This window comes from Narcine bancroftii, chromosome 2, assembly GCF_036971445.1.
Source record: "Narcine bancroftii isolate sNarBan1 chromosome 2, sNarBan1.hap1, whole genome shotgun sequence".
NCBI lineage: Eukaryota > Metazoa > Chordata > Chondrichthyes > Torpediniformes > Narcinidae > Narcine > Narcine bancroftii.
The window spans coordinates 179714159-179738717 of NC_091470.1; the positions used below are offsets into that span (position 1 = coordinate 179714159).

The 24559-nt window shown below is 50.7% G+C and overlaps 2 protein-coding genes across 2 annotated transcripts in view; one reads left to right on the plus strand and one right to left on the minus strand.

Annotated features, from left to right (window-relative positions):
* The window catches only part of gabbr1b (gamma-aminobutyric acid (GABA) B receptor, 1b), a 75783-nt gene extending 56719 nt beyond the window's left edge, over positions 1-19064 (plus strand). Inside the window, exons 31-39 of the mRNA XM_069915585.1 lie at positions 1108-1258; positions 2666-2798; positions 3122-3238; positions 4862-4969; positions 5886-5979; positions 6083-6210; positions 7791-7919; positions 11391-11534; positions 11661-19064. Of these exons, the coding sequence (XP_069771686.1) occupies positions 1108-1258; positions 2666-2798; positions 3122-3238; positions 4862-4969; positions 5886-5979; positions 6083-6210; positions 7791-7919; positions 11391-11534; positions 11661-11882 (1226 nt within the window). The 3' untranslated portion in view covers positions 11883-19064. The remainder of the gene's footprint in view (positions 1-1107; positions 1259-2665; positions 2799-3121; positions 3239-4861; positions 4970-5885; positions 5980-6082; positions 6211-7790; positions 7920-11390; positions 11535-11660) is intronic.
* Positions 19065-20069: 1005 nt separating this feature from the next.
* gnl1 (guanine nucleotide binding protein-like 1) lies at positions 20070-24239 on the minus strand (the record flags this gene model as incomplete). Its single annotated transcript, XM_069915586.1, is given in 8 exon segments — positions 20070-20555; positions 22340-22474; positions 22477-22479; positions 22937-23114; positions 23418-23479; positions 23482-23595; positions 24049-24124; positions 24126-24239. Coding segments are annotated over 8 exon segments (954 nt in total), but the record flags the coding sequence as incomplete, so codon positions are not given.
* Between the last annotated feature and the right edge of the window lie 320 nt (positions 24240-24559).

Below are 24559 nucleotides of genomic sequence, written 5' to 3' on the forward strand. Positions count from 1 at the left end.
GAAGGGGTTTGATTAGTTGCAGCATCGAGAGTTACAGGGAATGGAAGGGGGGATTTTGCTCATGACGGGAGCAGACTCGATGGGCCTCCTACTGCTACGTGATCCACACACTGTGATACCCAGGGAGATATTAACCCCCTCACCCCCACACAGTGATACCCAGGGAGATATTAACCCCCTCACCCCCACACAGTGATACCCAGGGAGATATTAACCCCCTCACCCCCACACAGTGACACCCATGAAGATATTAACCCCCTCACCCCTGCACTGTGATACCCAGGGAGATATTAAGCCCTTTACCCCCACACAGTGAGACCCAGGGAGATATTAACCTCTTCACCCCCACACAGTGATACCCAGGGAGATATTAACCCCCTCACCCCTGCACTGTGATACCCAGGGAGATATTAAGCCCTTTACCCCCACACAGTGATACCCAAGGAGATATTAACCCTCTCACCCCCACACAGTGAGACCCAGGGAGATATTAACCTCTTCACCCCCACACAGTGATACCCAGGGAGATATTAACCCCCTCACCCCCACACAGACAGATATTAACCCCCTCACCCCCACACAGACAGATATTAACCCCCTCACCCCCACACAGACAGATATTAACCCCTTCACCCCCACAGTGATACCCATGGAGATATTAACCCCCTCACCCCAAAACAGACAGATATTAACCCCAGAGAGATATTAACCCCTTCATCCCCACACAGTGATACCCAGGGAGCTATTAACCCCCTCACCCCCACACAGTGATACCCAGGGAGATATTAACCCCTTCACCCCCACACAGTGATACCCAGGGAGATATTAACACCCTCACCCCCGCACAGTGTTACCCAGGGAAATATTAACCCCTCACCCCCACACAGTGATACCCAGGGAGATATTAATCCCCGTATCTCCACAGTGATATTCTACCTGTCCCACTTGGATAAGAATCTCAGTGTTGTATGTGATGTACGTACTCTGACATTAAATCTGAAAGCCTGAATCTATAAGGAAGGGTGGGGGGTGGTGGCTGCAGATGTACAGACAGGTGGGGATCTCACGGAGGAACCTAATGATTCTCTTTTTGTGCTCTGCTAACAGGTGGAGTCCCATCAGCTGATCACACCAAGGTCATCCCGATGTTCCGGTACTTATCTCAGAAGCTCTTTGTCTCCGTCTCTGTTCTGGCCGGGCTTGGGATCTTACTGGGAATTATCTGCCTCACCTTCAATATCTACAACAGCAACGTGCGGTGAGAAGGGGGAAAGGGAGCAGTCAGGGCAACTGGTGGGTAACGAGTGGCATGGGGGGGAGGGGTGTGGCATCACTGCCCCCTGTTCTGCTCGCTGGGTGGGACCTTCCAAAGGATGCAGGCGTCCTGGAGAGAGCACAGCAGGGGTTTGGATGCCGGAACTTTTCAGAGATGGTGGCCCCCACCTGGAATGTCCTCTTCCCCCCCCCCACCACTGGCGGACACTTCCCGAGTTCCTCCTGTAACCCCTTGTTCCTTCCTTCAGGATGCCAGCTGCATTGGAGAGGGACAATGGGGAATGTTTTTCCTGGAGCTGGAGGTGGAGGCAAATAGAGGGGTACTGGAGGTGGTGGGGGGGGTGGAGTTCAGAGGGGATCTGAGGGGGATTTATTTCCCCATAGTGATTGGGTGGAACACCCGGCCCACAGGGTAAACATTGAAGAGTACAGCACAAGAACAGGGCATTCAGCCCCCCCGACTGTGCTGAGCACGGTGTCCAAATCATAGAACATTACAGCAGAGTACAGGCCCTTCAGCTCTTGATGTTGAGCTGCTCGCACCTGATAGATATCTGTCCAATCCCTTCATTTTCACGTCTAGTATAATTTAGGCATGCAGCGCAGTAACAGGCCCTTTCTATAGGGCTAGTGGCCTCCTTCTGCTCCTTGATCTTGTGAAGCCTACGCAGCCACGTGAAAACTCCTTGTAGAGAGCATCAGATTCGAACTCAAAGTCCCCATCGCTGGTGCTGCAACGGAGCTGCGCTAACCGCAGCTAATCATTCCACCACCCCCCACACATAAGGATGGCCGGCTCGTGGAATTGGTGCGGGTGGGTTTAAAGTTGGATAATTTAAAACCACGAGGGGGACGGACGGCATAAATGTAAGTCAGCTTTTTCCCCTGGGGGTGGGTGAGATACAAACCAGAGGATGAGGGTTAAGGGCGAAAATGGAAAAGTTTAGGGGGAGCTTCTTCACACAGAGAGCAGTGGGTGGGGGGTGTGTGGAACGAGCTGAGGAGGTGAACCCCCGGGCTCATTTTTAACACTTAAGAAGAGTTTGGACAGGTACATGGATGGGAAGGGTGTGGAGGTCGGTAGATTGGGTGCAGGTCAATGGGCTGAGGCAGGATAATAGTTTGGCGCAGAAGGGGCTGTTTCTGTGGTTCTGTGGGTAAACGTGACAGCATGGACCTGGTTGGCCGAGCGACTGCTTTCTGAGCTGTATGGCCCAGCCAGCGGCTCCTGTCAGGACTTAAGCTGTTTTGTTGTTCCCGATGTTTGTGGGAGTTGTGGCTGTTACTCGACTTGCCTGTGTGATTGGCCCTGTTGCCGGCGGGTGGCCTTAGTTGTGGGTGTTTCTGTGTTGCTGTACCAGTGTGACCGCCTGCCTTTCCTATACACCAGTTACATCCAGAACTCACAGCCGTACTTGAACAACATGACAGCCGTCGGCTGCACCCTGGCCCTGGCATCCGTCTTCCCCCTCGGCCTCGACGGGTACCACATCCGCACCTGGCACTTCCCCTTCGTCTGCCAGGTGGGTGGGGAAGGTCAGGGGTGGGTTTGACGATTGGGTGTGTGGGCTGGTGATGGAGGTGGGGGTGGGTGTAAGGCAGTGAAGGGAGGGTTTGGGGGATGGTGGGGTTCATGTTGAGGAGTTGGAGTGGCTGGGGAGAGGGTCATGGGTGGAGGTGGGGGTGAGGACGTGGGATGGGGTTATGGCGAGTGCTGGGATTAGAGGGTGGGGATGAGGAAGGAGGTGAGGGTGGGGTACAGAGGGGCTTGGAGCCGGGGAAGGGGATTAAGGCTGAGGAGGAGTATGCTAACACCCAGGGTCTTTTGTGTGTTTGGCAACCGCAGGCTCGAGTCTGGCTCTTGGGCCTGGGCTTCAGCCTGGCCTACGGCAGCATGTTCACCAAGATCTGGTGGGTTCACACCGTTTTCACCAAGAAGGTGGAGAAGAAGGAGAAGCGAAAGGTAGGGAAGAGTCACGGCACAGTTACCATCTGGCCCAGTGAATGAGACGTGGGACTCGGGAGTGGTGGGGGGTGTACGTGGAGGGAGACACCCAGCCAATGTTTCCGGTTGAATCCCAAATCAGGACCCCGACTGAAACATTGTCTGACCGTTCCTCTCCATGGTTGCTGCCCGATCTCTCCCCCATTTCTCCCCCCTCCATCCCCTTTCTTGTCATCAGCAGGCACGTCGATGCTATAAAGTTAATTTGCAGCATTGCACCCAGTGCAGGAGGAGAGTCCTTTAGCGAGCAGTCCAAGAGGCTAGCCCATGCCTAATACACAGTAGAAGTCCGAAAATCCGGATGGCTCTGGAATTTGGTCAGTCCTGATTTTCCGTATTCTCGGGCAGTACTTTTAAAATTCAAATTTAAGTAGAGATGAACAGGTAAATTTTGAGTTTATTCATTAGCAAATATGGATGCTTCAGATTTAATGTCAGAGTACGTACATGACGTCAAGTACAATCCTGAGATTTCTTTTCCTGAGAATTACCACTTATTGGCAGTGCAAAAAAAAACCTGAACATAACATACATGTGTAAACAGATAAAGAAAAGTAAACAAACTAACTGTGCAATGCAGAGAGAGGGAAAAAAAAGTCACTAAAGTGCACTAAAGATCCTTAAATGAGTCCCTGATTGAGTTTGTTGTTGAGGAGTCTGATGGTGGAGGGGGGGCAGTTGTTCCTGAATCTAGTGGGTGTGAGTCTTCTGGCCCCGTTACCTCTTTCCTGATGGCAGAAGTGAGAACAGAGCGTGCGCTGGGTGGTGCGGATCCTTGATGAACGCTCCTGCTCTCCGATAGCAGCATTCCTTGTAGATGTTCACGATTGTGAGGGAGGGTTTTGCCTGTGATGTTCTGGGCTTTACGCTTGGGGTCCCCATACCAGGCCGTGATGAAGCCAGTCAGTGCGCTTACCACCACAGCCTTGCAGAAATTTGCCAGTCGTACCAAACTTCTGCAAACTCCTGAGGAAGTAGAGGCTTCTTCACGATGCCATTAGTGTGTTGGGTCCAGGAAAGATCCTCCGAGATAGAGGCCCCCAAGAACTGAAATGTGCTCACCCTCTTCACCTCTGATCCCCCGATAATCACTGGATAGTCCACATCTGGCTCTCCCTTCCTGAAGTCAACAATCAGCTCCTTAGTTTTGGTGACATTTATCAAAACGAGTGGTTTTAAAGAAAGACAAATTGGTGGCTTGTTACATCTACACACACACTCAAAACCTGCTAAATTTAAAAAAGTTTGAGAGTGTTCGAAAAGTCCGGATTCTCGGGCAGTCCAGATTTCTGGACTTCTACGGTACAGCTGAGAAAAGAGCACAAAGTGGGTGGCCCGGTTGGTGGGACACTGTCACAGGGCCAGCGATTGGGGTGTAAATCCCGCGCTGTAAGGAAGTTGTACGTTCTCCCCATGTCTGCGTGGGCTTTCCCTGGGGACTCCGGTTTCTTCCCACCGTTCGTTGTAGGGTAATTGGGTAGCACAGGCCAAAATGGCCTGTTTCTGTGCCGTATGTCTAAATTTAAAATATATCTGTGAGGGTGTTTCTTGTGACTTGACTCTGCCTGCGCTCTCCCACAGCACCTGGAACCCTGGAAGCTGAACGCCACGGTCAGCGTTCTGCTGGCTATTGACGTCCTCACTCTGGCTGCCTGGCAGATAGTCGACCCACTTCACCGCACCATCGAGGTGAGGAGCCCTCAGCAGATCCCCTCCTCCGGCCGCTCATGGAGACCACACCAGAGGGGAAGGGGATGACCGGGGTCTGAGTCCCAGAAAAGTATCGGGGGGGGGGCAGTGGTGGTGCTCGCGGACGGGCATCCAAGGGGGCGGGGTGAGACAGAAGGGAGAGCAGGTAGAGCCACTGCCTCACATGGCGGGAGAGCCCAGTTCAATCCAGCCGCTGGTACTGCCCGTATGGGGTGAGGGTGGTGGGGGGGGGGTGGGGGGAGGAGGCTAACTGTCCGCTGCAAGTTCCTTGCGATGTACAGGAAACTGGCAGAAATGGACAGATAGGGTCAGCAGGGACTCACTGGGCCAAAGGGCCTTTTGTCAGGACTCTAGAGGGATCTGGGGAACTGATGCGAGGGAAGAATGGGTGGTGTACAGGAGTACAGAGATCCTGCTACAGCTGTACAGGGCCTGGTGAGACCACACCTGGAGTACTGCGTGCAGTTTTGGTCGCCTTATCTAAGGAAGGACATCCTCGCCATGGAGGGGGTGCAGAGAAGATTCATTAGGCTAATACTAAGGTTGGAAGGACTTGCAGATGAAGAAAGGTTGGATAGACTAGGCTTGTATTCTCTGGAATTTAGAAGATTGAGGGGGGAATCATAGAAACAGATAAAATTCTTAGACTAGACGCAGGAAGGTTGTTTCTAATGCTGGGACATTGGCAAGATGCTTCTGCTGTGTGGAATCTGAACAAGGGGGTAGAGGCGGGATGGAAGGGGACTAGGAGATGGAGAAGGGATGGGAAAGAAGGTGATCATGTCCGGGAGTTGGGGGGGGGGGGGGGAGGACAGGAGGGGAGGGGTGAGGAAGGGATGGGAGGTGGGGGAGGGATGAACAAGGACCCTGACCCCCTGCCCACCTTCCTCCACAGGAGTTCACCAAGGAGGCCCCTGCGGGTGACCAGGATGTGTTGATTCTGCCACAGCTCGAACACTGCAGTTCCAACAAGATGAACACTTGGCTGGGTGAGTGCCCAGACCCCGCAGGCCAATCCAACCCCCCAACCAACCCAGCACCTCCACCGATCCCCCGGCCACCCTCCTCACCTCTTCCCTCCGTCTCCTCCAGGGATTGTTTACGGGTACAAGGGGTTGCTGCTGCTCCTGGGAATATTCCTGGCCTACGAGACGAAGAGTGTTTCCACGGAGAAGATCAACGATCACCGGGCTGTGGGAATGGCCATTTACAACGTAGCCGTAAGCAGGAGCTCCAGCTCCCCACCCCCCCCCCCCCCCCCCAGACCACCACTCAGGCTCATACCTCCTGAGAAATTCCATCAGAACCCCTGTCGTTTCCCATCGCCTTGGGCTCTTGTAAATGGAAATACATCTCCCCCCCCCACCCTTCTCTTCCTCCCTTTTTCTCTAGCCGTTTTCAGGTGGCCAGAATACCCCGATGTAAAGCCACCTATTCTACCTCAACGCAGCTGATGGGAGGCCACCTGAAAGTGGAGAACATGTCCAGGAGGAGCACGTACCTCACCCTCCTCCTGTAGGTACAATCTCCGGTTCCGAGAATCCCCCATGGCACCTGAAAGCAGCAGCGGGACTTATGGCCGCAGTTCACAGGAGCCCGGCGTTCGCTTGGACGCGGCTCTCCTTCAGCCGGCGTGTCCGGGTGACAGAAAGGCATCTTCTCCGCGGCCACCTGAACGTCCCAGCTGCACTCGCCCCCGGCCGCGCCTGCCTGCACATTATCTGAGTCTGAGCACCTGAAAGCGGCTAGTCTCTCACTATTCTCCCTCTCTCTCCTCATTTCCCTGCCCCTCGCCCATCTCCCACTCTCATCCCCTTTCCTACCTCGCTCACTGTCCCTCCCTCTCCAATCTATCCCTTCCCTCCTGTCTTCCTCTTCCACATCTGTCCCTTTCTCTCTCCCCATCACCCTCATTCCTCCCTCTCCTCATCCCCCTCACCTTCATCCTTCTCTCCAACTCCCTTCCTACATCTCCCTCACACCCCCTTTTCCTTTATCTTTCTCTCTCCCTTTCCCCTCCCTCCCTCCCCTTCAACCTTCAACTCCCTTCCTACATCTCCCTCACACCCCCTCTTTTCCTTTATCTTTCTCTCTCCCTTCCCCCTCCCTCCCCTTCATCCCTCTCCAACTCCCTTCCTACATCTCCCTCACACTCCCTCTTTTCCTTTCTTTCTCTCTCACTTCCCCTCCTCCCTTCCTCCCCTTCCTCTCCAACTCCCTTCCTACATCTCCCTCACACCCCTTCTTTTCCTTTATCTTTCTCTCTCCCCCTTCCTCCCTCCCCTTCATCTCTCCGTCCCTTCCTACATCTCCCTCACACCCCCTCTTTTCCTTTATCTTGCTCTCTCCCTTCCCCCTCCCTCCCTTCATCCTTCTCTCCAACTCCCTTCCTACATCTCCCTCACACCCCCTTTTCCTTTGTCTTTCTTTCTCCCCCCTCCCTCCCTCCCCCTCCCTCCCCTCCCTCCCCCTCCCTCCCTTCATCCATCTCTCCAACTCCCTTCCTACATCTCCCTCAAAACCCCTCTTTTCCTTTATCTTTCTCTTTCCCCCCCTCCCTCCCCCCTCCCTCCCTTCATCCATCTCTCCAACTCCCTTCCTACATCTCCCTCACAACCCTTCTTTTCCTTTATCTTTCTCTCTCCCCCTCCCTCCCCCCTTCATCCATCTCTCCAACTCCCTTCCTACATCTCCCTCATACCCCCCCTTTTCATTTATCTTTCTCCCTCCCTCCCCTTCATCTCTCCAACCTTCCTACATCTCCCTCACATCCCCTCTCTTTATCTCCCCCCCCCCCCAGGTACTCTGCATGATCACGGCCCCAGTCACCATGATCGTCAACAGCCAGCAAGACGCAGCCTTTGCATTCGCCTCACTCGCGGTCGTGTTCTCCGTCTACATCACCTTGGTGGTTCTCTTCGTCCCCAAGGTGCGTGACTTCCCACCCTGCCCCATGGCGCCCCTCCCAGGAGTGGAACTAATGCCAAACAACCCACATCTGGGGGGGGTGAGATACCCTGCCAGGGGGTGGGAGGCTGGGGATCACCCAGAGCCAGGACCTCAGAGTGAATAATTTAGGCTTGAAACAGAGGGAAGGCACAATGTGCAGATATCACGTTACTGATTCAGAGGAAGATTAAATTCAGGATGAAATTAAACGTGCAGAATTGCAAATGACCTGGAGCTATTGCATTTTACAGGAAGTTCTGGACTTGTAAAGTAACAGACTATACAGGTAAAACGGGGTCAGATCTTTAAACGTGATGTCAGTCTACGGATGCAAGACACTGGGACAGATTTGCGCAGGGACAGAATTCCAAAGCAAAGGATGTTGAAATGACACCAGGTTTTGCGTCAAAAAGTGTGCATGGTTCTGTTGCAAAAGTCCAATTTTAAAAAAAAACCTTGATTCAGGGCTCAGATCCAAAATGTAGCTTTACCTCCATCGGCTGATGGCAGTGACGGACAGGTCAAGTCTACTGTCAACTGATTGTGCAAGTAGAACCCGACAACAGCGTTCTCCGGTCATCAGTGCACAACCAGACATAACACATACAGACAACTGATACAGATGCAAGACAAATACATATAAAAATAAATAAATAAATATAGGGTCAGTGTGGGCAGTTCCTTTGCTCGTTCAGTGTCCTCGCTGCCCATGGGAAGAAATTGTTCCTCAGCCTGGTCCTGTGGATTGACCTCCGATCCATTTCTCTGCAGCAACCATCCCCACACTGTGATGCAGCCAGTCAGGATGCTCTCAATAGAGCACCTGTAGAAGGTGTTTTTTTTTAAATTTTTTTATTTTTCACACCATAAATCACATTAGCCATGATATACACTATTTCTTTTCACACATATACAGTGACTTTTTCTCCCCCCTCCCTTTCCTCCCAAACCACCCCCCCACACCCCCCTCATCCATTTTAGGTATACAATCTAGGTTGCATTAAGCCAGTCAGACAATGTTGTCATTCAACAAAATTACACCAGAAATTCTACTGAGTCCATTCTTTTCTTTCCTTCTCCTTCCATCAACTTAGGTAATGTTTGTCCCCGGTAGGTTTTCGCTTTTATATTTAATGTAAGGCTCCTATACTTGTTCGAATATTTCAATATTATTTTTTAACCTATATGTTATTTTTTCTAATGGAATACATTTATTCATTTAAATTTAGTAGTTTCTTCCTTTTAATTTGGTTATGTATTCCATTAATATTTAAAGACATATAGTTCAGCGTAGCCCTTTTATATTTTGTTTATCTTCTCTTTCCGTTTTTCCATCATTACCTTTCCTCCTTTTCCATTTCTGTTTTCTTATTTTCAACTCTTTATAAGACAACATTCCTACAACATCCAACATTTTCCTTATTCTCCTATTTCTATCTTATTTATCCCCAATCTCCCCTTCACCTCCTGAGTTGTCCTTTATCCCTTGTCGGACAACCACATCTCCCCTCTCCATTTGGATTTGCGAATCCACTCGCAAGCGTCAACTGATTTTGCAGTGACCGCTATTTCCCCCCACCCCGCCTCCCCCAGAAAAGATTTCACTTTTCATATGTCACAAAGGTCACTCTTTTAATTCCCTCCTTATTCTCTCTATTCCATTACCTTCCCTTATTAATTCTTGTCTATACTATCTATATTTTCCTCTAAGTACAGATACATTCATGTATGCTCATTGTCTCTATTCACTCTTATACCTCTTTACCCGCATACATATCAATCGTGATCATTTTTACTCTCATTACCCGTCTTCATCCCTCAGTCTATTTTTGTCTTTACCCACATACATATCAATCGTGAACATTTTAACTCTCATTACCCGTCTTCCTCCCTCAGTCTATTTTTGTAATTGTTCTGCAAATTTTCGTGCTTCTTCTGGATCCGAGAATAGTCTGTTTTGTTGTCCTGGAATGAATATTTTCAATACCGCTGGATGCTTTAGTATAAATTTATACCCTTTCTTCCATAAAATCGCCTTTGCTGTATTGAACTCTTTTCTCTTCTTTAGGAGTTCAAAACTTATATCTGGATAAATGAAGATTTTTTGCCCTTTATACTCCAGTGGTTTGTTGCCCTCTCTTACTTTTTCCATTGTCTTCTCCAGTACCTTTTCTCTTGTAGTATATCTTAGGAATTTTACTACAATAGATCTTGGTTTTTGTTGTGGTTGTGGTTTAGAGGCCAATACTCTATGTGCCCTTTCTATTTCCAATTCTTGCTGTAGTTCTGGACATCCTAGGGTCTTAGGGATCCACTCTTTTATAAACTCCCTCATATTCTTGCCTTCTTCATCTTCCTTAAGGCCCACTATCTTTATGTTATTTCTTCTGTTATGGTTTTCCATTGTATCTATTTTTTGAGCTAGTAGTTCTTGTGTCTCTTTAGTTTTTTTATTAGATTTCTCCAATTTCTTTTTTAAGTCTTCTACCTCCATTTCTGCTGCTACTGCCCGCTCTTCCATCTTGTCCATTTTCTTTCCCATTTCTGTTAAGGTCATCTCCATTTTATTTATTTTCTCTTCTGTGTTGTTTATTCTTTTTCTTAAATCCTTAAATTCCTGTGTTTGCCATTCTTTAAATGACTCCATGTATCCTTTAATAAGAGCAAGTATATCTTTTACCTTGCCTTTCTTTTCTTCTTCTATTTCTCTGTACTCTTCCTCTTCCTCTTCTTCTTCCTCTGGGTTGACCATCTGTTGTTTCTTTGGTGCCCTTTCCTCCTCTTCTTTCTTGTTTCTATTGTCTTCTGTGGTCTCTTCTTGCTGCAGGTGTTCTGCAGCTGTCGTTGCCGGCTGTGGAGATCGACTCCCCAGCTGGTCCCCCCTCCCGTCGGTGTGTTTTTTTTCATGTGCAGTTGCGCACTTTTACTCGGCTCTGCGAGCCATTTTTGTAGTCCATTATTTACCGACCTGAGGGAGCGGGTTTCTCTCTCCGCAGCGGGCCTCTTCGGACAGGTAAGGCCTTCACCTTTTTCCTCCTTTGTCTTCTCTTACTCTCTTCTTACCGTTGCTTTCGATTTTTCTTTTTTTGTCGCCATCTTCTTTCCACCTTTATACTCACTTTTCTGTAACTTTTATTTCTGTGCCTTTGTGTTTTCTTTTGTTTTTCCCGACTTTTCTGGAGAGGGCTGGAGTTCACCGTCCGGCCACTACTCCATCACGTGACTCCTCCTGCACCTGTAGAAGGTTGATGTGACGGTGGTCGGTAGCCTTGCCCACCTCAGTCTTGTCAGGAAGTGCAGTCGCTGTTGGGCCTTCCTGACAAGGGAGGAGATGTCGAGTGTCCACGATAGGTCACTGGTTAAGTGAACTCCGAGGACCCTGGTGGTCTCTTCCCCCCCCACCCCACCACTCCAGGCCTCCCCAAAGTATGCACTTTTCTCTCCCCGGCAGATGCGGAGGTTAATCACTCGCGGGGAGTGGCAGTCTGAGCAACAGGATACCTTGAAAACGGGCTCCTCTACCAACAACAATGATGAGGAGAAGTCCCGGCAGCTGGAGAAAGAGAACCGCGAGCTGGAGAAGATCATCGCTGAGGTCTGAGGGAGGCTGGGGTTCAGCGAGTTGATGGGAAGTGTTGATGGACGGGATTCGAGGGGAGGGTTTGTCTGATGGTTCCTGGTTCTCATCATCTTCTCTCTTCCCCCCCCCCCCCCCCGGCAGAAGGAAGAGCGGATCTCGGAACTGCGGCAGCAGCTGAGGTCCCGGAGACGCATCTCCAACGTGAGAGAGCAGAACTCGGCGGACAATCACTACAACAACTCCTCAGCGCCTGTTCCTGCCCTCTATCAGCCTATGGTGAAGTGCCTGGTGTCATCCCAGCAGGGTGACAAACTGGCCAGGGCGAACTGCGAGGGGAGCAGGGTGCATCTCCTGTACAAATAAGTGCATAGGCCTCAAGTGCGGTCGGCCCCAGTGAGGGTACGGGGTCACCCCCCCATGCCCGTGAAGGAAGCCTGGCACTAAAGCAAATCCCAATCACACCTTCACCATCACCCACCCCCCCACAGAGGACAGAGCCCCAAAACTAGTTCAGGGTGCTCTCTGAGGAGAGCTCGATCCAGGAATGAAAGGGTCATTGTACAAGGAGTGTTTGGCAGCTCTTGGCCGGTACTCGTTGGAATTTAGGAGAATGAGGGGGGATCTCATTGAAACATTCTGAATGTTGAAAGGCGTGGACAGAGTAGATGTAGAAAGGTTGTTTCCCACAGTGGGAGAGTCCAGAACAGTGATTCTCAATTTTTCCCCCCCCCCCCAGTTCACATACCACCTAAGCCATAAATGGTGAGAGGTTAGTAAGGGATAACTTCAGTTGGGATACAAATGAGGGAGAAAAAGGTTGAGAACCATTGGTCTAGGACGAGAAGGCACAACTTCAGGATTGAAGGGCGTCCGCTTAGAACAGAGATGCAGAGGGATATCTTCAGCCAGGGAAAGACCAGAGGGGGAACATTGTGGCCCTTGATGAATCATTAGAACATTACAGCCAGCTTCAGGCCCTTTGGCCCACAATGTCCTGCCAACCCATGAACCCTCCCTACCCCTTAACCCTCTATTTTTCTTTCATCCATGTCTGTCTACAAGTCTCTTAAACGCCCCTAATGTTCCAGCCTCCACCACCACCCCTGCCAAGACATTCCAGGCCCCCACAACTCTGTGTAAAAAAAAAAACACTTATCCGACATCTCCCCTGGTGTTTGCTGATTCCTGCCCTGGGAAACAGGCACTGGCCGTCCACCTTATCCACGCCTCTCAAAATCTTGTAGACCTCTATTAAGCCATTCATCCTTCTTCACTCCAAAGAGAAAAGCCCTAGTTCTGCTAACTTTGCCTTGGAGGACACATTTTCCATTCCAGGTATGGTCACTCTCCGCTGCCCCCTCTCCATCCTTCCTATAATGAGGCGACCAGAACTGAACACAATGAGGAACCTATGGTCCTTTAGGTCAGAGGGACTGGTGGTATGATGTTTTCGGCACAGACTAAAAGGGCCAAATGGCCTGTTTTCAGTGCTGTAATGTTCCATGGTTATAGAGCTCCAACATGACCAGTCGACCCCTGAACTCCATCCCCAGGTTAATGAAGCTCAGCGTCCCAATAGGCCTTCTGAACCTGTGGGGTGGTCTCCAGAGATGTACGAATTTGGACCCCCAAGGTCTCTTGGTCCTTCCACGCTGTTAACTAACTGACCGTAACCCTGTGCTCGGCCTTCTGGGTTGACCGACCAAAATGCACCACCTCACACTGATCCGGATCAAACTCCACCTGCATCCTGTCCATATCCTGTGGTAACCTACAGCAACCTTCAACACTATCCACAAATCCTCGTCGCAGACTTACTGACCCAGCCCTCCACTCCTTTGTCCAGCTCATTTACAAAAATCACAAAGAGCAGGGGGTCCCAGAACAGATCCCTGCAGAGCACCACCAGTCACTGACGTTCAGGCAGAATACCTTCTGTCCACTACTGCAACCATCAACTTGTACTGAGGATCTCACAGAGGTCCACATTAAATCACTTCGAGTCGGGGAATCTTTCCCGATGTTGGAGTTACTGTGTTGCAGGTCGAGATTTAGTTGAACGTTCTGCAGTCCTTTTCCCAATCAGACCTTGATCTTGACAAGCAGGGGATGATACGCTGGGCGCCGTGGTTAGTGCAATGCTGTTACAGCAACCGGGACTCAAATCTACCGCTGCCCATAAGGAGTTTGCACGTTCGCCCTGTGTGGGTTTCCCCGGTGCTTTGGTTCTCTCCCATCTTTTGAATATGTCCCATGGGTTGAGATCAATTGGGTATAATTGGGCCACACGGGGCTTGTGGGCCGAAAAGGCCCGTTACTGTGCTGGACTTTTTTTTTAAAACGCAAAGTGCGGGCTATTTCCCAGCACCTGTGGTGGGGTGGGGGGTGGGAAGGAGATGGACATGCACTGGCCCTTCTGAGCACCGACTGGAAGGGCCAAAGGGATTCGGACTCCTCCTCAGAAAGGTAAGCAATGATCCAGCCTGAGACCAGCCCTGCCTCCCCGAGCGGACAAGTTGGGATAGGAACTGCCCGAGTTGGAAATGCCAATTGCAGGACACATTGGACGTAGCGGCCGGAAAGAGGTTTCTCAGCCCAGCCACGTCCTCTCGGAGGCAGATGGTACGTCCTGTTGCGGCCCTGGATCAAGAGCAGACTCTGGCCGTTGTCCTGATCTCTGCCCTGTCACCATTTTCTGTTTGAGGTTATTCTACCCCCGCTAACCTTAGAATCGACTTTCTCTGTACCCCACAGCTGCAAGTTTCTAATAAAAGCATTAGCCTTCATCACTTCGCAGGGTTAATAACGTAGAATGGCTCTGTGATCTCAGCCTGAATTACAGGCGATAGCTGTCTGGGTGTGGAAATGTTTCTGTGAAACTGTGCCCTCGCTTCTGAAACAGCAGCTCAAGGCCTGTTCTAGGAAGTGGGGTGGTGGGTAGATTGGACACCTGACCTCAATCCCCACCTCTAGCGCCAATGCGTGGAGTTTGCCCACTCTCCCATGGACCAACATAGAGCACTACACCAGAGGCCCTTCGGCCCTCAATGTTGCGCCAACCCATATATAAAAAAAACCCAACCCTTCCTACCTCGCAACCTTCTATTTTTCTTCCATCCATGTGCTCGAGTCTTTTAAATGCTCCTATTCCACCATCACCCCTGGCAACGCATTCCAGGCACCCACAACTTTAAAAAAAACCCTTGACATCTCCCCTAAACTTTCCTCCTTGATGTTCCCGCCCTGGGAAACGGGCGCTGGCCACCCACCTTTTCTACGCCTCTCAGAATCTCTATTAACTCATCTCTCATCCTCCTTTGCTTCAGAAAGTTCCAGCTCTGCTGAACCTCACCTCATGTTCTCCAATCCAGGCAACATCCTGGTGAATCTCCTCTGCCTCCTCTCCACAGCTGCCACATCCTTGAAGGTGGATTCCCATGTCGACAGGGTGGTGAAGAAGGCATAGGGTATGCTGGCCTTCATAAATCATAGCGTAGAGTATAGGAGCTGGGAGGTGATGCTGCGGCTTTTTAAGGCATTGGTGAGGCCGGTTTTGGAGTACTATGCTCTGTTCTGGTCTCCAAATTATAGGAAGGATATAGATAAGGTGGAGAGGGTGCAGAGAAGGTTTACCAGGATGTTGCCTGGCTTACAACGTCTAGAGTATGGAGAAAGATTAAGGAAACTGGGACTTTAGTCATTGGAACGTAGACGGTTGCGAGGCGATTTGATAGAGGTACTTAAAATTATGTAGGGAATAGATAGACGAGACGTGAGTAGCCTCTTTCCCCTGAGGGCAGGGGAGGTTGGAACAACGGGGTATGTTAAGGGTAAGGGGGAAAAACTTTAGGAGAAATGTTAGAGGATGCTTCTTCACGCAGAGTGGTGGCAGAATGGAATGATCTTCCAGAGATAGTGGCGGCAGGGTCCTTTCTGTTATTTAAGAGAAGGTTGGATGTGTACATGGATATGAAGGAGTTGGAGGGTTATGGGTGGAGAGCAGGAGCTAGTGGAGTTGTTCAAGTGAACTGGCACGGACTCGAAGGGCCGACATGGCCTGTTTCCGCGCTGTAAACTGTTCTATGGTAATGAGGTGACCAAAACTGGACACAATCCTCTGAGTGGGGCCTCACCAGAGATTTGTAGAGTTGCAATATGACCTCTCGGCTCCTGAACTCAATCCCCCGACTAATGAAGCCCAGTGTCCCATAGGCCTTCTTAACTATCCTACCAATTTAAGAGTTTTGCTTGTGGCTCTCTCCACATCTTTCCTGTAATGAGGTGGCATCTCCAAAATTTTTTAAATTTAGACATTTATTTAAATTTAGACATACAGGCCCTTTCTGTCCAAGATCATGTGCCGTCCAATTTGCCTAGACCCCCCAGAACGCTTTTAAACAGTGGGGGGGAAACCCATGCAGACACGGGGAGAATGTGCAAGCTCCTTGCCAGGATTTGAACCCTGGTCCCAATTACCAGCACTGTAACCAGATTGTGCTAACCGTGCGGCAAGTTAAATGAGAAAAATACTCGGGCAGCAGTGGTTTCAGAGACCCACCCCACATTCAAAAACTTCACCCCAATTACAAACTCCGCAACTTCTGTTTGGAGTCAATTACGAGAGGTCCTGGGTTTTGTAAAAAGTAAACACATGACCCTGGAGAAACTGAGCAGGTCAAACAGTTTGTGCAACAAAGGCAAAGGTAACGTCACCAACATTTCAGGCTTGAGGCTTTCATAAAGGGATGAGCAAGATGTTGGCAGGCGTCCAGACGAAATGGGGGAGGGGGGTAACAGGTGGATAAGGGCATACCAGCAAATGTGAGGGGGGTGGGGAAGGGACACCTCTGTGAATGGAGAGGGTGGAAAAAGAAGGGAGGGAGAACGGAAAGGAGGCTGGTGGAAACTGGAGAAGTTGCTGTTAATGCGCCCAGACAGAAAAATCAAGTGTTCCTCTGATTTACTTGGTGGGATCCTATATCCTACCCCTCACCCCTGTCCATTTTGTTCAAGCACCTGCCCTTAGTTTAATGAAGGGCTCAAGCCCAAAATGTCGGTTCTGCGTCTTTATCCTTGCCGTATAAAGGACACTGTTTGACCTGCCGAGTTTCCCCAGCGTCGTGTTTTCACTTCAACAACGGTGTCTGCAGACTTTCGTGTTTCTCCCCCCCGGGGCTTTTGTGCTGGTGGAATCTCCCACAGATGCCCTCTTCTGAATTGGGGTGGAACCAGAGTCGGTAAATTTGACATCGAAAACATGATGCACTTTTGCCGAGCCGATTTCAGCAGCTGGGATGCGAGATTTGAAAGGGTGGGACTTGCACAGCCCATGCTCCTCTTGCAAATTAAATGCACCAGTCTCACAGCATCATCCCCTTCTGGTGTTGCCCACGTGCTGTGCCTCGCTCCTTTTCCAGCGTGCCAAGTGCTGGTTGCAATTCTTTCCGGAGTTGAGTGGAGTGCATCATTCTATCCTCAACTCGCGGTGTCTTTGACCCACTACCATGGGGAAAGAGGTGCAGGGGCATCAAATTCAGGCTGGATAAGAGCTTTGCCGGTCTCGCGGCATCCACAGGAGGTAAAGATACATCACCAAGGTTTCAGGCCTGAGGCCTTCCTTGAGGTACAAGCCAGGGGTGGCCAAACTTGCTTAACGCAAGAGCCACAGATGATAAACATCAGGTTTTTGAGAGCCGCAAGACTTGAGAAAAAAAAATAATCGCATACACGTCTTCCTCCCTCTCACATGAAAACATTTTGACTAAAATGTTATATACAAGTGCTCCCCTACTTATAATGGTCCGAATCTGCATTGTCAATTTCAAGTTCCGATCTTTTCCCACACTTGTAATATGCCTCTCTCATGATGGCAGCGTCGCGCAAGAATATCGTGCAGCACACGCTCACGTGTTGCTGGCTCAACCACTCGGTAGCGATCACATGAACGAGTGCACTGTAAACAACCCATCAGGTTTACTAAGCGTCCACGTGAGAAAGAGGAAAGCAATGACTCTGGATTGTTCAAGCCCAGTGTGCTTTCAGCTGCATACGTTAATGGGATTTTTTCCCCCCTCATTGTGGAGTAAATGTGTTCAAAATTTAATTATTAAAAAATAGGTGTGGTATTCTTTATCGACTTACAATTTTCTCGAATTACGATGGGTTTTCTGGAATGCAACCCAGTTGCAAGTTGAGGAGCACCTGTAAATATTAAGAAATATGTGTACTCAATAATATTTATTCATGTATGTAATTTTTAAATTGCTAATTTGTGTCACATTTCAATAATCAGGCAAGAGTCTAATTTTGTGGACCAAAGGGGGTGATCATTGCATCATTGGGAGCTCAGCTGGACAGCAAGTCCGCGTACAGAGCGTCGGGAGCTCGGGCGGGCGGCTGAGGCCCTAGGCGAGAGTCCACGGTCGGGGCGTCGGGAGGTGGGATGGGCAAAAATAAAGGGGGGGGGGGGTCGCCTTTTACCCAGCACGGACTGTTACATAGTAAACATACCAAACATTTTCAATTGCTTGTGCAATTCCCGCTTCAGCCAACGCGTCTCCGCAGGCCGCACGCTATGTGTCGAAGAGCAGCATGTGGCTCGCGAGACGTGGTTTGGCCATCCCAGTACAAGAAAAAAGACCCAGACATCATCGTGCATTAGAACACTGGTGAATAGGGAAGAACGCCAGGGGAGGATTACAGGCCAAAAGGTGTTCATTTTGATATCGTTAGAGGACATGAGAAGGGGAAGGTGACAATCGATTGGGGGAGGAAGGAGTTAGCCCCCCCATCTTTCATCCAGCTGTCTCTCCCCTTCTTCCAGAACTAAAAACAACACCCCTCTCCCTATCAATTCTAACACAAGAAGAATGTGGACAGGTGTTATAGATGGGACATGTATAGACTGAGTGTGGGTCAGTAGGACAAGGCACAGACTAGAAGGGTCGGTTTCTGTGCTGCAATGGTCACCTTTTGTCTGTTGGTCTGTATTCCTCCTTTCTTCCCATCACCCTGCCTTTTAATTCAGGGGACTGCCTGCTTTTTACTTGGACCCACAGAACGGGCCCAGGCCCGAAACATCGGTAATCTATCTTTACCTCCTATGGATGCCACGAGACTGGCTGAGTTCCTCCGGCATTTCTGTGTTGCTGCCACAATCAGTGTCTGCGGGTTTTCATGTTTCACACTGGGGGAATGGCCTCTTCCCGCAGGCTGAGAGACTACAGAATCTTGCAACTGTGAAAATCATCCCACGTATTTAATTACATGAAAGCTCCTGGTATCTGAAATTCAGCAACCAGCAGAGTCGCAGGAATAGGTAAAAAATACAGGTTTAAAATTGGCGCACCTCAAGCAACCAGAAAGTTCAACTTATCCGGCATCTACCATTCCCATAGATGCTGGATACCAGGGGTTTTCCTGTATATTTATTTTGATGAAGTGATCTTCATGTACTGTGTTTTTGTGCGTGCACCTTAGTCTGGAGAAATGCTGTTTTGTTGGGTTGTATGTGTACAATCAGATGATAATAAACTTGAACTTAAACACCAGGGAGTCTGTCAGGGGAAGAGTGGGTTGCCCTGCTCCGCGAAACCCGTCCATCCTTCTTCAATCTCGCTCTCCCCACCCTGAAAACATACAACACCTCTGTCTGTTAGAGAGAAATCAAAGGTTTCATGACCCTCCAAGAGGGGGAAAAAATGCTAGTCTGTCTTAAATGAGTTGATCCAATTTGCTGATACCTTCCCCACAGTTCAGGACAGACTATCTACGCCCACCCCATCAGATCCCTTCTAAAGATCAATTCTAACATCATTTTCAGAAGGCAAAAGGTCATATGTGATGTTTAGAACACCCCCATCTTGATTTGATGTTCTAGACCTGTTGATACGACTGTATCTTAGAGCGGTGATGTTCATCCAGATCCCCACATGGTAACCCAGAGACCCCCATACTGGTTAACCAGCTCCCCACTCAGTAACCCAGTGACCTCCCCGTACCAGTTAATCCCGGTTCCCCCACAGTAACCCAGTGACCCCCGTACTGGTTAACCCGGCTCCCCCACACGGTAACCCAGTGACATAGAACATTCCAGGCCATTCACCCTTGATGCTGTGCCAACCTACATATTCATATAAAAAATGTCTAACCCCTCCCTACCCCATAACCCTCTACCTTTCTTTCATTCATGTGCTGAAGAATCTGAAATGCCCCTAGTGTTCCAGCCTCCACAACTACCTTGGCGAGGCATTCCAGGTACCCACAACTTACCTGACATCTCCCCTCCCTTCACTTGATATAAATGTCCTGCCCTGGGAAAAAGGGTGCTGCCTCTCAAAATCTGGTGGACCTCTCATCCTTCTGCACGCCAAAGGGAGAAATTCCAGCTCTGTTCACCTTGACCTCATAAGGCCTTTCCTAATCCAGGCAAATCTCTTCACCCTCTACGTAGCCTCCAACTGATGTCCCATTTAACGCGGCTCTCTCTCACCATCTCGGTGCCCCTTGCAGAGGTTATACAATGTGAAGTTACGGCCACTCACTGCAGTGTTTAAGGTAAATAAAGCTTTATTGTAACATACATAGCAATACATCTGTGGTAAGGGCAGGAATGGGCTTCCTTAATCACTCTGGAATGGAGTGATGTAGAGCAAGGGCGTTGCTCCTGTTTGGAAGATGCACATGCATCGATCGTTTCTGTTTTGTTCCCAAAGGGGTCCCTGGTCCCACAATCCCAGCGCGGCCCTCTCAGAGAGCCAGATCATCAACACTCATCCTCTCCCAGCAGGGCAAACTTGTTCTTGCTGAGTACAGCTCCCCTCTGTGCTCTGCCGGAGGGCACCAGCTCATCCTCGTCCCACGCCTCCTCCTCCTCCTCCTCTTCCTCTTCCTCGTCCGCGTCGTGGTCCTTCTCCTCATCCTCCTGGTCTGAGCTGGAAATCTCGTCCTCGTCCTCCGAGCTCTGCTTGCTCTGCTGCCGGTGGGCTTCTTGCAGGGCCGCGATCGCCAGTGTCTCGCTGTGGTGGAGCCAGTCAGCTGGGGTGAGGTGGTGGGGGAAAAAGAGGTGGAGGTCAAACCTCACAGTTGCCTCATCCAGATTCTCCCCCCTCTGCACAACCACATTACTGGTGCTTAAAATTTGTGCAGCCATTCAGCCGTCGCCTCTTTACTACCTCTTGCTAAGCTACAAGTGCCACAGCTCAACAATCAAAGAACCTTTATGGAAGTTTCCCCTCAATCCCATGTTCCTTAATCACAACAATCCAGTTACAAAGTGTTCCACAGAACAGAACAGGCCCCTCTAATCTGTGCCAAATTATTATCCTGCCTTGCCCACTGATCTGCACCCAGCCCATCGCCTTCCCATCCATGCACCTATCCCCAAATATTTCCGAAACTTCACAATTGAGCCCGCGTTCACCACCTCAGCTGGCAGCTCATTTAACAGCCCCTCTGCAGGAACAAATTTCTTCAATGTTCCCTTTAAACTTTTCCCTTTCACCCTTAATCCACGTCCTCAGGTTCTTGTCCCACCACCAAAGGTTGCATTTAGCTCATAATTTTAAATACCTTGATCAAATCTCCCCTCATTCTTCTAGTTCCAGGGAATAAAGTTCGAACCTGTTTAACCTTTCCCTGTAATTCAATTCTTGAAGTCCAGGCAACAGCCTAGTAAATATTTTCTACACTCTTTCTATCTTGATATCCTTCCTGTAGTCAGTGACCAAAACTGCACACTCTACCCAAATTTGGCCTCACCAATGTCTTGTGCAACTTTACCAGAACATCCCAACTCCTGTACTCAATACTTTGATTTATGAAGGCCAATGCACCAAAAGCTCTCTTTGCATTTTCAGGGAATTATGTGTCTGTTTTTCCCAGATCCCTCTGTTCTACTGCACTCCTCAGGGCCCTAACGTTTGCTGTGTTATGTCCTACCTCGGCTGGCCCTCTCAAAGGGCAACACTTCTTGCCAAAAACTTCCTCCTGGTCGAGTCTCTGTTAGGACACCCTGTTTCTTTCAGCTCCCTATGCAGGACATCTGGAACGTTCTCCCGCAAGCATTCCTCCCGCTCCCCCCCACCCCCAAACTGTGGTTGATGGAGCCCACCCATCTCCTCCATAATCAGATTGTGCAGGGGCATGGTCCAAGGCTTTTGCATTCACCCTGGAACATTGTCTTTCCACATTTCATGGCGGCCAAGGGACCCCCGCAGGCAACTTGCGGTCGGGGGACCCTGTGCGGGCCCATGGGTACAAGTATCAGAGCCGGGATTTGAGAGGGCGCTGAGGGAAAGAAGGGTCCTGATGGGCCTCAGGTGCTGGAGGCTTCCTGATTGTGTCGGAGGGTGGATCTGCAGCTTGGGAGGCCCATGGATCGAACAAGGGTCTGTGCAGCCGCAGAGGCTGCGAGAGTGCTGGGGGTAAATCCACGGACACTCGGGGACTCTGAAGGGACGCTCTTTTGCTTTTCTTTCTCTCTGTAAGGGACACCGGGCCACACTAATGCCGAGTTTTATCTGCCTTACGGCAGGAAGATGGCATTTTCGTGTAACATGTTCTGTGCTATTTATGTGACAATAGAGGAATCTTCAATTTCTGCAGTCACAGCAGGATCTTCCCCTCTTTGTGGATCCCTGGTTCTTACATCCTTCCCTACCCATCCCCCGCACCCCACTCATCAGTTGCCAGCCCCTACCTCACACCTGGTTGTCCCTTCTCTTGACCCTGAGTCTTGGTTTCTAATGCCGACCATCCCTCTCCCTCCCCGGATGCTGCCCGAGCCCGGGGTCCTGCTGGGCGTGGGACAGAGCACTCACCTTTCTGTGCCGTGTAGCCGGGGGGCCGCATGCAGAGACACAGGCGGCCATCCAAGGTCAGGCGCAGGATGCTGTTGGCTGCACGGTACACGTCATTTCGAGCCGCTTTGGCGGTCTTGTATGACCTCTTCTCCGCCAGGCTGGAGAGGGGAGAGGGGCATGAGTCCTCTCCACATGGAGCTATTTACCCCCCCCCAACCACATAAACCCCAGAGCCGCTCCCTCTCCCCAGTGCCATTCCCCAACCCCACCCCCCCCAACACATCCCAGATCGTTCCATGTCCCCCACATCAGGGCCATTGCCTCACCGAGCCAATCCCCTCCTCCACAGAGCCACTCTCCTCAAACCCCATCCTTGCCCTCCAGAGACACCTTCAAACCTCTCCTCCTGAAGCTACTCCTCACACCCTCCATTCCCCCACCTTCACGGGTGTCCCAGGACGTGAATGACCTCACCCAGCTCTAGGGCTGGGTCCCCCATTTTCTCCATCCCATCCCCCTACCCAAACCCCTCTTCATAGATGTCCTAGGTAGCGAATTTGGCCCTGCCCTGCTCTGGGGACCAATTCCCCCATCCCTGCCCCTCCCCACCCCCACCTTCACAGATGTCCCAGGCGGTGAACTTGGTCTTGTCCTGCTCCGGGCCAGGGTCCCCCTCGCCCACGACAGGGTGCTGGAGTTTCAGCAGCCTGGCCACAGGGATCCTGGAGGCCAGGAATCCGACAGACGTGTAGGGCTCCTGGATCTGGGCGATCGGGTAAATCCCCGCCAAGATCTACACGGGAGAAAAGGTGAGAGGTGGGAGCAGCTCTGGATGAACAGGGGACCCGTTCCACTTCCAAACCAGGAGGTGAGGGTTATACATAGTGTTACATTTCTTTTGTAATTACATGACAGTAAATAGGGTCTGATCTGATTTGCATTTCCAACCGACCTATTTATCTACCAACACACGCAGCGACCCTGCGGAACAAGATACGTATCACACTTCTACAACCAGACTGAATTTAATTCACCAAGGAGAATCCGACATCAACTCAGCCCCTCATCTCCCTCCCCACACCCCGCAGACACTGACCTGCTGCTGACGGTCGACGAGCGATGGGAAGATCAGGCCAGGGCAGTCGCAGAGTTTGACGGTGGTGTCAGGAAGTAAGTCTGGAAGTACTTGGTGTGGCCTGGGGTGCGGGAGACACTCACTACCTTCTTCCCCACCAGCCCGTTGATGAGCGAGGACTTGCCCACATTCGGGAACCCTGTGGGAAATTGAGGGGAGAGAGGTCAGGCCGTGAGATGCCCATGGTCCAGAGGGGACTGGCCGGCTGGGTATAGATTGGCATGTCCTGGGGATGTGGCAGGAAGTTTCTTCACTCAGCAAGACATCAATGTGTGTGGGGGGGGGGGGGGGTATTTCTGCTCCTCCTTGAGACCGTTTAGATGTCTGGCACAGGGAGGGAGCATGTGAGTGGGGGGGGGGGGGGGTGGTAGAGATTGACAGAAAAAGCAGGGACGTGGGAGGATCTGGGAGAATGAAAAATGAGAGTGGAGGCTTTGAGCAGAAGCAGTAAACATGCCACAGGGTGCAGACTGACACAGCTTGGATTAGCTACTTTGCTACCACCGTGTCTTGGAGACCTGGGTGCTGTGGTGGACACCAGGCTGACTCCGAAAGTGCCTACCCAGGATCCAGGACAGCCCGACTCACCCACACACTCCCACGGTGAGGATGCCGTCCTTGTACAGCTCGTCTGGGGCGGCACACATCTCCATGGCAACGTCAGTCTGTGTGTTCGACGACCACGGGCTCTTCCTCGTCGTCAGTCAGCTCCTCCCGGTGCATGTTCGCCGTGTCCCGCTCCATCTTCTCTCTCCAGCTGGTCAAGTCCACTGGGGGTGTGGGGGGGTGGAGATAAGATTCCAGTTACAACATTCCACGATGTCACATGGCCTACGAGATGCTGGGACAGGGAGTAGAAGGGAGGGCAGTGCGTTGCTCCGAGTTCTCCCCAACACCTCTGGGTAAGGGTCCAGAAAAGAGTCTGCAATGACTGTCCTGTCACACAGGATTGGAGACAGTCAATGTTTCCCAGGGTTTTCACAGGCTGGGAGAGGGTATTTCAAAGGAACTGCTGGAGCCTGGGGCAAAATGGATAAACTGATTGGACACTGGGTCTGTTGGGTGGGGGGGTGGGGTGATTGGTGGGGAGTCAAGGTTTTGAA